The sequence below is a fragment of the Phaethon aethereus genome, assembly GCF_964289735.1.
Source record: "Phaethon aethereus genome assembly, chromosome: Z".
In the NCBI taxonomy this organism is placed as follows: domain Eukaryota; kingdom Metazoa; phylum Chordata; class Aves; order Phaethontiformes; family Phaethontidae; genus Phaethon; species Phaethon aethereus.
In genome coordinates this window covers 66507101-66522409 of record NC_138577.1, presented here as the reverse complement: position 1 = coordinate 66522409, position 15309 = coordinate 66507101, and the positions used below count along the sequence as shown (strand labels likewise).

The 15309-nt window shown below is 43.9% G+C and overlaps 1 protein-coding gene across 2 annotated transcripts in view; it reads left to right on the top strand.

The window, feature by feature from the left end:
• The window catches only part of MCC (MCC regulator of WNT signaling pathway), a gene marked incomplete at both ends in the record, with an annotated part of 207246 nt that extends 193782 nt beyond the window's left edge, over positions 1–13464 (top strand). For both annotated transcript variants that reach the window (XM_082012897.1, XM_082012898.1), the window contains 4 exons: positions 26–232; positions 1218–1315; positions 12142–12264; positions 13284–13464. In XM_082012897.1, coding sequence (XP_081869023.1) covers positions 26–232; positions 1218–1315; positions 12142–12264; positions 13284–13464 — 609 coding nt within the window. The remainder of the gene's footprint in view (positions 1–25; positions 233–1217; positions 1316–12141; positions 12265–13283) is intronic.
• Between the last annotated feature and the right edge of the window lie 1845 nt (positions 13465–15309).

Here is a 15309-nt window from a genome sequence, read left to right as displayed (position 1 = left end):
CATGCTGATAATGTTTCTTCAACAGGAGGAGATGGCAGAGCTCAAGGCACAGCTTTACCTGCTAGAGAAGGAAAAGAAGGCATTGGAATTGAAACTGAGCACTCGAGAGGCCCAGGAGCAGGCCTACCTCGTCCATATTGAGCACTTGAAGTCTGAAGTGGAAGAGCAGAAAGAGCAGAGAATGAGGTCTCTCAGCTCAACCAGCAGTGGAAGCAAAGACAAATTGGGCAAGGTCTGGAGTCAAAACAAGTTTCCAAAATTGGCGTAAACACCATTTATTGTACCCCTCCCCAGAGCAGTCTTTAGCATGTTAATCATTCTCATCTTCCGTCTCTATGTACGTCTTTTCTCTCTTCGCCAGTTGTTGGGTGATTCTTTCCATGCTATGACTTATGAGGACTTTGCAGAATTACTGTTAAGCCTGGACTAAAATAAGGTTGTCATTTTGGAGAGGAGTGCAACAAAGCCATTCTTCCCAAACATACAAGCTACTGTGGTTGAGCATGTTGTGTCTTGCCTGTTGCCACTCACTGGAAACAGTGGAAGAGAGTTTGAGCAAAATACCATCCTCCTCCTACTCCAAGCACAAAATACGAAAAAACAGATCTAATTTCTATGAAGCAGTTAGAGCACTGTAATGACAGGCTCCTTTTGCAAGTCAGACAGTTTGTAATGATTTGAGAATGAAGACTTCCCCCCCACCATCTTAGTATCATGGAAAATTAATAGATCTCTGCATTTACATTAATAATTTGCATGAAGAAGTAGCGATACCTAGAAGAACTTCAATCCTGTTATTTTAGTGCTGTGTCCCCAGAAAACCTCAGTAATACATTTAAAAACGAAATCCAGAGCTAGTGCATAACTGTGTCTTTCTTGTTTCTGGCAAAGCATCATCTGAATTGTTTGATCCAGTGCTGCTTTGTTTCAAATGTGGTGTGAAAAGTAATATAAGGCACCAGCAGTTATGCACACTGTAGCAGAATTCTGCGAAAAGTCAGTGAGCTGTGGTGGTTTAGGAAACATTTAGAAGGATTTGTGAAGTGTTAATGCATTAGTCCATTTCTTGACAAGTTGTTACACTGCCATGTTGTTGTGACATTGTGATGTTTATTTCACCTCCATTTTAAAAGTAACTGTGAACGAAGAGGTTTTCAGAGTTTTCCCGTTAAGATGGTAAGTAACTTGAAATTAGATGGCCTTTCCTCGTTTCTCAGGAATGCAGTGATGGCACCACAACACCGTTAACACTAGCTGAGCTGAGACCATACAACGAGAGTGAACTGACTGCTGAACTGACAAACGCGCTCAGGCGGTAAGCAACTTCCTTCACCAGAGACATGACTTCTTCTGTAGGGGCAGGGCAAGGTTTAGTTCTGAGCCTTCACTTTTACCCTCAAGTGATTTTAAGAGTGATCACAGATTTTTTGTGTGAGAAGGAAAAGAATCAAAGTTCTTCCAACCTTCCCCTCTCTTTTGCTCTTGTTCTTCAGCTGAGAAAAGTCCTTACACAGTGCTCAGCTCCATTATCGTGGAGGTTCTCTGAAATTCAGATTAACTGTACCCCTAAGAAACACTCAGAATGTCAGGAATGTCCATATTCAGGCAAAAATATGAGACACAAAACAGTGACATGACTTGCTTGAGGGTGTGCAGAAAACCTTTAGTGAAGACAGGGTTTGAAGTGTGATCTTTGGTTAAGAAGGTTGGTTGCAGATTAGACCCTGGGTAGGAGTTACAGGAGTGGGAATTGCGGTGATTTTGATGACTCAGATGCTGCATTTGCTTCCCAAGTATGTAAGTAGAGCCACAGTTCAATTATGAATGACATTGTTGTGTGAAGCATTAGCTTTCCAACGAGAGAGAACACTGATGTCTTGACAAACTGCTTTTATCAACAGCCAGGTTTTAAGCCAAAGCTTTCAGTACAGTTATACATTAACCAGGTATTTGTGCAGCAGTTTTCGCTACACCAGCTATGTGGTAAACTTCATGACAAAGGTATTCACTGTTTCAATAGTTGTTTCAGTACTTGTTCTACCTTTTCTAAGACATGGCCATGTAATATCTAATCTGGTGGTTGTATTTAGAACCTGTCCAAAATGCTACTAAGAATTTTGGTTGGGAAGAGTGGATTTTGCTTTTCTGGTGTTTGCACCCTCTTCAATGGTGGAATGTCCTCTCAGGTAGCTGTAGCGTTTCATTCCTGAAGTGCTTTTTTCATAGGTGCAACTTGTGGTATGCCTAGGGACACTTAAGCCTGAAAGGCATTAGGTAAAAATGTAACATCATTACCACTGCAGAATCAATACATCTCATACCATTTGCTTAATAGTCTGGCAGTTGTTGAGTATTTAGTTTGCTTGATGCAGGAAAGAAAATTCTGTGGTTAAAATAATCAAAACTGTCATTTGTGCATGGGCAGATAAAACCAATCAACAAAGTCATTTGCGTAAACATTGCATAGAGCCATTGGCCTCCCCCATGCCCCCCACACTCCAGTCCTGGTGTGAGCAGCTCCATTAGCATTTTCTGTCCTCACGCAAGGTGCAGCTTTTTCCTGTTCTTGTTATTTGCTCATGGGTTTCAAGAAGATGCCAGTGACCTTAGTTAGCAGAGACTTGAGTATAGTCATGAAATGTGGTTTGCTGACAACACAGAGGAAAAAAACTTCACTTTATCTACTAGGACTTAAGTTGATTAGCATGGATTTCCAGCCAGGGGCCTAGCAAGTACAGTTCGTCAGGCAGAAATGGGGAAGAAAAATAATCGGATTAAGCTCTACATAAATTTCGGAGTGAAGACTCTCTGTGTAATGGAAATACGACTGTACTAAATGTGATTGCTGCTGCCAGTGGGGCTCAAGCACAGTTCCTGCAAGCTGTGTGGACAGGGTATTTTTCTCCCTGATCACTGTGCCAGGCAAATCAGGCTGAATGCCTAGTCTCCTTACCCTGAAGTCCTCTTTCTGAAAGTCGGTAGAAGGTCTGTCTAGCACGTGGAGAAAGCTTATTGCAACCTGTTTAGCCGCAGCTGTGCTAAAAAATACTAGCAGTTCCTAACTGCTGTCCTGATAAACAGAGTCTCAGATACCACAATGAATTTATACCATCATAGATTCACAAAAGAGTTTTAAATATAATCAAAGTGCATTTGCCTTTCTGCCACGGCTACAACAGTGCAGAATGGTCTGAAGTGACTGTGATATCTTTAGGGACAAAGTGGGTTTAACTCTTTGCATTTAGCATGTGCCGATCCCTCAGTGCTCTTCCTGCTTGTATGGGAAAACAAGTGCTGGCACTGTCTGTGAACCAGGAGACATCCTGGTGGCTGCCTCTAGCACCCTCTTCACCCACCGAAGAAGTAAGGCCAGAATTCAAAATAAAAAATATTTTGCCCAGTAACAGTGTTTGCTGGGGGCCGGCGGGAGATGTGAGACAAGTGACTGTAACACACTGCATCTGTAGTCTAGAGGCAATATTTAAATGCTGGTGTTCAGGAGTATTTCAGTGCTGATTGCAATTAGGGTGCACATCCAGCAACTGGACCTATCTGTTGTTACTCCAGGCAGTAGACACTGGTGCATCTGCAAGGATAGGGGCAAAAATCCATTTGCTTTTGAGTCTTTCTGTTTGACAGAGAATGTGATACCAACCAGCAGCCCTGCTTGCTGCCTCATCCCCATCCTGTCTTCACAGAGACGAAAGTCCTGGCAGCTTCCCCCCTCTGCTGCTTTCCCATTCCAGCCTTTTGTTGCTGCAGAACTGTCAGGTTCTTCTCAGTTAATTGAAATGGAGTGAAACCCAAATAAAACAGCAGGAGGCAGTTACAGTTTGGATTTTGGTGTGGTTTGGATGCATTTATTTGTTCATCGTCTGCAAATGGCTTTGCAGCAGAACAGTCTCATCCACAGCGGTAGCCTATCTTCTCTCTGCAGAGGTGGATTTTCTCATAAATCTGGAATCCAGCAGCGTGTTGTAAAGCTCCCCGAGTTGTCATTGGTAGTGCCCACCAGCAGAAATTCAAGGCAGCAGCAATTCTTCATTTATTGTTTCATAATGTATTTGTTCTAGTAGGACTCAGGGTTTCCCATAGCAGTTTTCAGCATTACAGACCATCTTATGGGCTTTCCACAGCAATCGCTTTTCTTTTCCGTGAGCACTACGCTAACTAGTAGAAATGTAAATTATCTGCAGGTTCCATGTTGTAAAAGTTACGTCTAGGTTACCAAATTTTTGGTATTGCAGGCTAAGGCCGTTATTAATTTAGAGACACATCCTGTTGCAGCTAAGCATAAATACTTTCTGCCAGAGTCTTTAGCAATTTTGTTTTCCCCTCTCTCCTTTCTTGATGGAATGATGGAATGTTTCAGTGGACATGAAGCCTCTTGAGTCTGACATATCCATAAGCGAGGTTGTTGCCAGGAATACTGTATTCTTGGGAGGGCAAAAAGGTATTGGCCGTGGCACTGACACCTCAATGATTGTGCCAGAGGCCAGTTTTTATGAGAGAGGATCTGGTTGAATACCCCAAAATCAGGCACATTACACAGTCTCTGAGGGAGACCTTTATATGAAATCTTCCTTGCTGGTGTGTTCTGTTCTGCTGCGGCAGGGGAAGGGATCGCTGTAGATGACTTGTATGAGTTTATAATTTAGTAGGCACACACAAATGCGTTAGAGATGGCAGGAGGGAGGCAGTAAGAATTCCAGATCAGAAATGCTCTTGCTTTAGCAAGGTGACAATAATGGTGATACAACTAATCTTTTCTGCTAAGGTCTTTCATTCTGTGAAAAATGGCCAAGCTGGCAAGACTGAAACTTCTCCCTCTCCCCAGGCCTTACTAGTAGTGCTTTGATTGTTGAGGTCCTCCTGCAGCCTGTCCTTGTATTTCCCGTTGCTGATAGCTTTTCTGACTGCACAGGGTTGTATTTTGTGTATGTATTTAGAGAATCATTTATAAGGATTAAAATAGTAGAGCAGGAAGGATCTGACCAATACTAGGTAAGGGCCATGGCAGACAAAGCACTTTGTGACTAAATTGACTGTTCACAGCTCAGCTGGGCCATCAGTTGGCACAAAATTATCATCTCTGATGGCTGTGCAGGGATACATGTATTCTGTCAGTCTAGACATGTTTCAGTATCTCCCTCACAAAAGGGTGACTTTCCATCTGGCGACACAACAGAGCAGCTCTATATTTACCATGTCTGATGACTTTTGAACTGAGCTATAACCTAGTAAGTGATGCTACTAATTGGGAAGTTGCCATGGAGAGGGAAAAGGGTAGTTATCAGCAGGATTGGCAAACAGTTCTGTTTCTCTTAACAAAAAGTACATTTTGCACAGAGCTATGGTCCTACCTCTCTGGAAGTGGAAACTGCAGGGATTTCTAGTAGGACATAGAAAATCCTGTTGCAGCAGCTTCTGTGTGTCTGTTGAGACATGGTAATGTTCTTTGCAGGCTTAGGTCCTTACACCTGATCGAAGACTGCAACCCTGTGTTGTGCCAAACATCTCATTTTGAGAGAGCAACCGTTTGAACAGAAAGCTGTGCCGAGGCACGGCAGTGACTATTTCCAGACACAATGTCAGCCAGAGATAAATCAAGCCACCTTCCTTTATTTCAAACTTCCACAAACTTCATGTGGCAACACCTTAGTGTGGCATGTTTTCAAGGGCCACCCTTATTTTCATGATAGCAGGATCCAGGAGTAGGTAGAAGCAACTCTGAAGTTCAGGCCTATCTTGACCCATCAATAGGGCTAAGTCTTGGAAGCGAAGAGAGAACCTAAAACACATCATATTGTAATGATTGGGATTTAAAATGGCCCTTAAGAATTGAGTGAGTGAAGCCCTCTTTCTGTTTGGCCAAAGTACAGGATGAACATGCACTGGATGAAAGAGGGGGAGGGGGCAGGGGTTGGTATTTCAGGAGCTACTGATGAGTTTTTCCAGTGCATCGTCGACTGCTCTTTGTCAGTTACATTTGCTTATTTCTGTTCTGTCATTGTCACGTCCATGAAACAGGGAGATACGCAACTCTGAGATGTTTGAAAGCCAGAGACTGGCGTGGATTGCAGTCATTGCAGATTTCGGGGATCTCTGTCTTATTTATGACTGTGCGGTCTCCTGCCATGGTTTCCCTTGGCTGCCTGAGGGGTTCAGGAGGCATGGCCTGTCTCTCGAAATCCCCCAGAGAGCCCCGCTGAGGGAAACCTTCTCTCCAGAGAGGAATGACCCATGGTGATAGAAGGGACAGATTCCTCAGAAGCACCGCAGGTAGCTATTTTTTCTACACGCATCACAGATAACCGTCTTTCCCCCACACCCCCTCTCTATTTTTTACATGGAATAAATAGTTCTCCTTACCACTGGGTGGTTATCTGCACTGCTGAGCTGCTGTGCGCTTGGATGTAATGGTCAGAGGGAGCTCCAAACAGCTCCAGGTCTGGAGGGCTTCCAGCCTGGGCTGGCGCAGCGGGGTGGGCGGTTTGGGCAGTGAGCGCGGCGGGCATGCCGCTGTCTCCCTCCAGGCCGCTTCTCCCGTTCTGCTGCCCGTCTGTTGTCTCCAGAACCACACCTGGCCTGTCTCCCCGCTGCTGGCGGTGTCAGACACGCCTATGGTACCGTCTGGTTTTTGAGCTCTGCTCTAAACATCTGACGGCCGGTGAAAAAGCCGTGCCGTGCCTTACACCAGCAGGGCGTTTTTGAAAGCGCTCTCCCTCTTGTCTGTGACCAGAAGAGGCCACCTTTGCACAGGGAGCAGGCAGCATGGGTGCCGTCAGGCCCACTGATGCCTGAGGGAGGTGAGACAGGAAGACGTGGCGTTTGAAGAGGGTGATCTTAAGACCCCTTTGGCATTCCCATAGTGGTGCTGTGTTGCCCCTTAAAAAAGTTCTATTATGTATTAGTTGTGTTCCTTAGCCGGCCAACCCAGCCCAGGGAGGCAGGCATGCGTTCGAATGGGGCTGGGGATTCTGCATACCAGCCTGACATAAGATGTTACTTTAAACTGCTGACGAAAAGAGAATTTATCTGCATTCCTTTTAAATGTCCAGCTGTTATCTCCTGAGAGGAGTCAAATGCCTCGCAAAAACAATTGTGTGTCCCGCTGTTCAGCTGGGACTGGAAAACGATGAGCTGCAGCTAAGGGTGCCGCTCCAACGGGGGAGCCAGAATCTGAAGGGAGCAGGCAATGGTCCCTGGTGGGAAGAAGGATCTTCCTAGGGATGGCAAGACATAGGGCAGTCAGGCCCCAAAGGCCCCCAACTCCTCTGCCCAGCTGTGGGAAGCTTTCTGACCTCCTGCTTTGGAGAGAGCTTATTGCTCCTCTTTTGCTCCAGATTTGGCAAGAGCTGTGGGTGCTCTTGACCCCAGGGCAGAGGGGCAATAGCTTGTGCTTTCACAAGAGGGGGAGTTAGCTGGGTACACTCCAAGCTGGGGGCAGAAAAATCAACGTTCCCTGTTTGCAGTGCTGGGGAGCTCTCAATAAAATGAGCAAGGGCAGGAAAATCCACCTGGGAAGACTTCTGGCATATGAAACCTGAACATGTCTGGAAAAGCCCAGACAGGAGGGAAAATACAAGGTGCTCAAGACCTTGCTTACATTATTCTGGGCCAAACATGGTGTCACTGTGTGGAGGCCAAATTGACAGAAAGTGCAGCAATGTGCCTCATGTCACATAGTTTCCTTTACGGCCCTGGCAGAATTCCCCGCTCTCTGCGGCGGTAGCCTTGGAACCAGAGAAAACGTTGGGCCCTGTCCGCTTGCCTTCCTGTTCAAACCGTCCTGTGAGTCTGAAACAAAAAGCCCTTGAAAACTGCTTAGCAACTGCCCACCGAGTGTTTTGATTGTGAAAATAGGAAACAAAAGTCTTTGTTACCAGCATGTTAGGCACTCCACTGAAAATAGTGGTTTTAGCGGATGTTGGAGTCGGCTGCAGGCCTCCAAACACACTTATTCTGAGCTTTTCCTTGGAAAAGGGAGCCGTCAGGGATTTCCCCAGCTAACTTCTCGAGTGCCCTGCAGCAGAGAGCCCGTGTGCTGGAAGCGAGCCATGCCCTCAGATCATGAGCTTGTTCCCTCTTCTGGGAATACATGCCGATTTTCTGTGCGCGCGAGGTGCCGCGGCTGTGTCTTCCGCAGTAGCCAGCTGGAAGAGGAACCGTTGGGAGCAAAAGCCGTGCTGACTTGGCGGTCCAATTGACTTGTGACTTGAGGGCTCACAGAAATTGTGTTCTCCTAAAAATGCTTGCTGCTTCTTCCCTCTTGCCATCAAAATGCACACAGAAATGCTTTCTTGGGATCCATACTGGTCTGTGTTAAAGCCCTGGGGCACGATAGCAGTGTGAGTTTGCGCTTCAGACTCTGGAAGACTCCCTGTCGGGAGGATATTCACATGGTTGTTGCATCAAATGCGGTTCCATCCCCAGTTCGCAGCTTTGACATGTTCTCATCCTGGAAAAATGCTGCATATGACTAGGACTATTGTTTTAAAATATTCTGTCTTATTAAGCCTGTAGTGGCTGCTTCTTCATATCCTGCTGATTTATAATAGCAATCAGGAAAGTGAAGTGGGGCTAGAAATCCCGTAAAGACCGCTAACCCTGTAATGCTTTAAAGGAATACGAATAGCACCTCAGGATTCATTATCACTCCCCTTCACTGTCCCGCTAAGCCGTCAGTTTTGGAGAGACGCAAATAGGGACAATTCTTTCTGTCCAAACTGGGGTAATTAGTGATAGAAATGGAGAGAAGTGGGAAGAGTTAGCATTATGAGGCATGGGATTTTTATGAAGGGGTAGAGCATTTGCTGGCCCCACAGTCAGGTACAGCTCTGAGGACTTTCATCTGCTACTAAAATGGAAGGTGCAGCACTCAGGGGAAAACCTTACATGTTTTTTGCATGTCATAGTCATTAACCAAGTGTATATGTATCTCCATTTCCCAGTTTGTACTGTGCCTTTACTGTTGCTGCTATGTCTGTCTACTCAGGTGTTACTTGTGCTATGCAAGATATTCATATAGGCATGTTTTAAATCAGGAGCAGTAAGTGTAAAAGTAGATACCTATGTGTTATTTTTGTAAGATTTTGGGGCATTTCAGCACATGCCATCAAACCGCCCGTTGCTTTCCCTGAGATGAAGGGGGGAGTAGGCACTAGCTAGTGCCGTTTTCACTGATGTGAAGACATCAAGAGAAGCCAAAAGAACTGTATGGATCTTGCCAGCTCAGGGAATACATGTGTTTTGCTGCCATAAATGTAAATTGGAGGCATGTATAGATTTGAGGGATCAGCCAGTGTTACCTTGTTTAGCTAGATGGTTCAGAACCAGCATCTGAAAGTTGCTTAACTGGCCTGTGGAGGCTCAGGGCGCTTACCACTCCGCTGGCTCGCTCTCTCTGGCAGCGGCAAGACAAGGATGTTACAGGCCAAATGTAAAGAAATGCCTGGTGGTGTTTAGCTGAGTTCGGACTGAACATGACCGGTTGAAAGGTACAAAAACGTGCAAAGGGTGATGTAATAGTTTTATCAGGTAGCAGTCACCGTAGCAACCAAGCTTCTCCGTGCATGACAAGTTCCTCCAAGTCCTTCCGCTGTGTGTCTTTTCCACGCAGCTTTTCTTGCAGCAGGTGTGTTAAGGACTTCAGCTGCAGTAAACTGTGGCTCTGCAGCATTCTTTCACATGGGACTGTGTGCAGTGTTTTCACAGCTACACCTTTTCTTGCATGTAATGTTAAACCAGCCTCACGTGACTTTTAGCTTTCTCTCCCCGTCCGAATACCGTGAATGTTTATTCCGTTGGAGTTGCCGTTCACGCTACGTCGCAGTGCTGGGGACAGTGCTACTGAGCCTTCCCCGGAGCCTCAGGCTGTGGCATCCTTTGGAAGAGACAAGCGCCAAATTTACCCTACTCTGTTCTGTCATATCAGTGAGTGCCACGCACACGTCAGGTAATGGATCTGGCCTCTGCCAGGTCTGATCTTTTCTTACTTGTCTTCTATTGCAAGTAAAAACTGGGAGGTTTTTTCGTTCCTGTTTTCTTTGCAGAGCACAGATTTTGACCGTAGACTGTGCTGAGTCTTTCTGACTGCTAAGATAGGATATAAAAAAATAAAACTTACATTTGCTAAGATAGGATATAAAAAAATAAAACTTACATTTGGGGAGGGCGGCAGTGAGCTTTGAACCACTAGTTTGAAAACGGAGAGTATGTTAGTTCAGCGAAAGGACGCATAGAGAATACTGATGATTCTTCATCAACAAGGCCCCTCTTATGTCCTTTTGAATTTGGCCGGTAAACCAGTGTCTGCAGTGTGCTAGCTTGGACTGTTTCCCCGGCTGGCTTTGTGAAAGCCCTTCTGTTGCTGAGGCTGGGCAGAGTGAAACATGCCACACGCGTTGTCCTTGCCTCTGGTTATAAAATGCTGCCGTTGCCAGGCCAGCCCCAGAACTGCAGGCTGGTGAGCTGGCTTGCAGCATCCCTGGGTCCCCTTGGCCTGTGCAGAGCTGGGGAAGCTCTCACCGACTTTAGGGTGTTCGTTCCCGTGGGGCTCCGTGGCCTTAGGCAGGGGCTAGTGGTGGACTTGTCCCTGAGATGAAATCCAGTTTCCTCACTTAGCAGCACTGCAACAAAAACAGGAGGGACAGGTGAATCACTGCAAAGCGGTTCTAGGCAGCAAATCACGGACGAACATCTCCATACGTGCAAAGTTCCGCAGTTCACAACACCGCAAAATCTAACTTCGTCCCGGTTCCATGTCATTCTTATCCCCGTTTTTTTTAAATTTTCAAATCTGATGTTTTTCTCTCTGGGCGGTCTGTGCTGTGAGGATGAGTCACAGAGAAAGGCTCCTGGGTCTCCACATCAGCACCCTTGCACAAGAGGTGGGACAGTCCCGTGTCTGTAAAGGAGGAGGCTGTGGGCAGCCATCGGCTCTGCGGCAGGGAGCTCCCTGGGAAGAAGCACCTGCCTCATGCCACATGTTCACCTGCGCCGGGAAATGCTTTTTAAAAGCAGATGAAACCCTGAGCTGTAACACTTACTCCTCCCCAGAATTCTGCCTGGTTCACTTTTCCTTTCCCTCATAGAGAAATTTACGACATAAAAATATCATAAGGTAACTTACTTCCATTTTGGCGTACTTCATGTAATTAGTTTTTTGATTCATAATTGGCAAGTATCGGTAAATACATCAGCATTTTAAACCAGACTACTGTGGCTTATTTGAAAGAAAAAGAATACCTCATAGAACAAAATGCCTGTGCTCTCTCTTCTGTATTTCTGGTGCTTGCCCTTTTCTGTCTGTATGCCCTTCTCTTGTTAACTTTTTCTGTTTCCCACTGCCACATGGCCTGGACTTGCTGGCTCCTAAAAGAAAAAAAAAAAAGAAGTGGTCTACTGTAATATGGACTGTAGTACAAATTACTCAGGTAAATCTGAGGCAGTAATTGAAATCAATGGAATTGCTCTGAGGGCGGTGAAGCACCAGCACGGTGTCCAGAGAGGTGGTGGATGCCCGGTCCCTGGAAACATTCCAGGTCAGGCTGGACGGGGCTCTGAGCAACCTGATCTAGTTGAAGATGTCCCTGCTCATTGCAGGGGGCTTGGACTAGATGTCCTTTAAAGAGCCCTTCCAACCCAAACTGTTCTATGATTCTGTAGTAATTTCTAAGTAAAAAGATACTTGTTTAGTAAATTATCCTTAATAGCAATTCTGGTATGCTATTTTTAATTAAAATTCCTATAAGATTACCATGATGTTTGATTTCCCTTCGTAGCTTTCTTTGCTATCTCATTCAAGACACAGTAGGTGGCATGTGCCAGGTATTCTTAAATTTTTGTGATTATTTCTTAGTGTGATTTGATACATACAAGACCATGAACTGCCAGAGAAGTTTGTTTTCTCTTTTGTCTACTGAATCTCTGATCCTGTATTCTAAAATGGTGAATGTTATAAAAATCGATCTGTGAAAGAGTTTAATATAAGAAAGACCTCCTGTATTACACAAGTAGTAGTAAGGAAAATATTTTCAGCCTGTCAGCCCAGCACAGGACAACCATTCATGCACTTGCAAGCTGAAGTATTACTTCTGTTTTGAAATGAGTTTTCTCCCTCCTTTTCTCCTGATCTAGGGAGAAGAAACTGAAGGCTAGAGTGCAAGAGTTAGTGAGTGCTTTGGAGAGACTCACGAAGAGCAGTGAAATCAGACATCAGCAGTCTGCAGAATTTGTTAATGACCTTAAAAGGGCAAACAGGTAAAGGCTCTACCAGCAGATGGATGCACCATTGATTTTTTTTTTTGCCATGTTCTGGTAATACACTGTAATCCTGCCCCTGCCTTAATGAGCAGTTTCTGGATCCTTGTGTTCACACAACTTGATTCTTTAAGGTTAGAGATGGGGAGGTATAAACCTCCCATGTAGGACACTGAAAACTAGCGAAGAACAGAGTGGGGGAAATCTTAACTGGGTAAATGCATTATTATTAAAACAAACAAAAACCTCCATTAGTCAGATTTATCAGTCTGTTATTTTGTTGTAAATGCTCCCTCTTCTTTGGCTCCAGCCTCTTTATTAATAAACTGGCTTCAATAATCACACTTAAATTTTATTGCTTACTCAGTATATTTTACTGGAACTGTGTTTGCGTGGACTGAGCTGCCCTTCCTGCAAGAAGCCTATTGCTCACAATGTAGTTTTCATTCGTAAATTATACTTGAACTCCTAAATTATACTTGCAGTGAGGAGCAGTACCCATCTCAAGCTTTCCTACTAAGTCAAGGTGGAAGCACAGAAGATACTTGGCAGCTGACAAATTAGCACAGGATGCCATCCTCTGAATATAACTGTTATCTTTTTAAATGGAAGATGCAAAATCAGTGCTGGATTTTGTAAGCAGATTCTGGCGATGCAATTTTTTTGTAAATCATTACATGTTTAATGTTGTGGTATCCTGACTCACACAAACAGCACTCAAACAGTGCTCTGTGAGGTCATCATCAGCAACCTCTAGCTGGCTCTTTGAACCATGTTTAAAAATGTGTACTGGCAAACGTGTGTACTTGCCCCCAAAAAAGATACAGATTAGCATTGATCTGGGTTTGGATGAGTAAAGTTTGGATCTAATGTGTTTTCAAACACTGGTAAATTTTAGGAAGATGATCAGTACCCAAACTTTGGAGTTCCCTGAAGGTGGGGTTTTGGTGTGGATTTTTGTAGCACTTGCTATGAACAAGCCTTTCTGAATGACCTTGTATTGCCTTGTACTTCTACAGCAACTTGGTAGCTGCTTATGAAAAAGCAAAGAAAAAGCATCAAAATAAGCTGAAGAAACTGGAATCGCAAATGATGGCCATGGTGGAGAGACATGAAACACAAGTAAGGATGCTCAAACAAAGAATAGCTTTACTAGAAGAAGAGAATTCTAGGCCACACACCAATGAAACTTCACTTTAAATGCATCTCTTTCAAAGATGCTTAGTGCCATTACAAATGTCTGTCTTTTTGAGGCTGACTTTTAGGTAGCTTCAAATGCTAAAAGCTCTGACTGTCAATGCTGACACACTTAAAAGCACCTTCCCTGGGATCCCAGAGAGGTGCCATGGGGATAATGTAAGTGTTAACCTTAAGGACTGTTTCATAATGTATAATGGCAGTGCCTGAATTATCATGCTATAATTATGTACGTTGTCTGTGTCATTATGTCTGTATTCATATAGCTTCTCTTCGTTTTATGTATGTATGTCCCATGGGTGACAGTGTCACATAGCAAAATAATTCATGTTAAGAGGTTTTTATTTGGGCAGGTTGGAGATAATTCGAGAGTTTTTGCAATCCCTGAGCTCCCTCTGCACACAAGCTCTGTGTTGTACCCTCAAGACTGGCAGCTGTGGTTAAGTAACAGGCAGCTGGAGAGTGGGGAGATGATAGGCTGGCTTGCTTTTTTGCACTGTACTTGCAGTACTGTTGCTTACAGTGCAGATCAGGTAGGAAAATTCCTGTTTCAGAAAAAAAAACAAGAAACTCTAGTTGCATCTCTGAAAACTAGGATAATGGTGTATTTGTTACACTTTATAAGAGCACTAAAGGCTGTGAGTTTCACCATGCAAGATGGATAATCTGTGCCAAGGTTGGGTAAGAAATTATAGGAGACCTCCTGGTATTTATATTGCATGGTGTTTGCAATTATTTTGTGAAACAGTTGTTTTTTCTTGTTAATACATTATAGCCAAGGTTTTCTGTAAGAAGCTGGGCCATTTTTGTCACATATGTAGTGCTTATTACAGCTTTTTGTGATCAAGAGGTAGAATGTTGTTTTATACTTGTTTTGACCAAAAAAAGGTACTTGTTAGCAATGTACCTGTTTAATATTGCATACATAGGCACAAAACTATGAATATGTAAGTGTATGGATATACAGCCACAAACAGAATGTGAATGGTGAAGTCTTCATACAGCGTCTTAGGTTAGTTTTTGTTACTCCTAACATTGTCTTCTTTTGTGTAAGTCAGTCAGTCAGTCACATGTTACTGTATTCTCAAACCAACTGAATTTAACATGTTGACCTGTTACAGTAACAGCCATGCTTTGCTTCATGTTCATCAATCAGGTTGATTTCTCTAGGGAGCAAAACCCAGGACTTTCCCATAGCACCTGTTCCATCAGAATTTGCTTCTTTCTGACCAAGTATGTAAAACAGCTTCCATGTTTAACATGCCAGAGGCCATTAACTTTGTTAACCTGTTACTGTGTTACACATCTACTGTGTATTTTTCAGGCTGTGTTTTCAAGTGAATCTGATTTCAGGAGTTGTGTGTTCATTTTGCTTTACATGTTAAGTTGCACCTCAAGTTTTATTAGTGCATTTAGAATTATGATAACTTCTCTCATTTATTTCTCCAATTTCTAGGACTAAGGAAATATTGTTAGAGGACTTGAACCATTTTTGTCTATTCTTGGGTTAGGCCAGGCAGCCAAAATGGTTGTGGGAATTTGTATTCCGAATATGGCATTATTGTTAAGTCCTGGTGGCATCTGAAACTGCAGCAGCTGGTGTTCATGCTATCTCTTATTACTGTAGCTGCTGTTTCATTTTCTTAGGGTAGTGATTCTTACTCCACCAGTCTGATACATCAGCTACAAAGACAACATCATATGTGATTAATTGCAATAGCAAGTTAAAACAATGCTGATTTCAAAATTAAGTTGTAGGTAGCAATGCCCTGGGCTTGGTTTTGATCAGTCCTCTTTCTCAAGATAATTGTACTTCTTAATTTATAATGCAAATGGAAACTTTTGCAA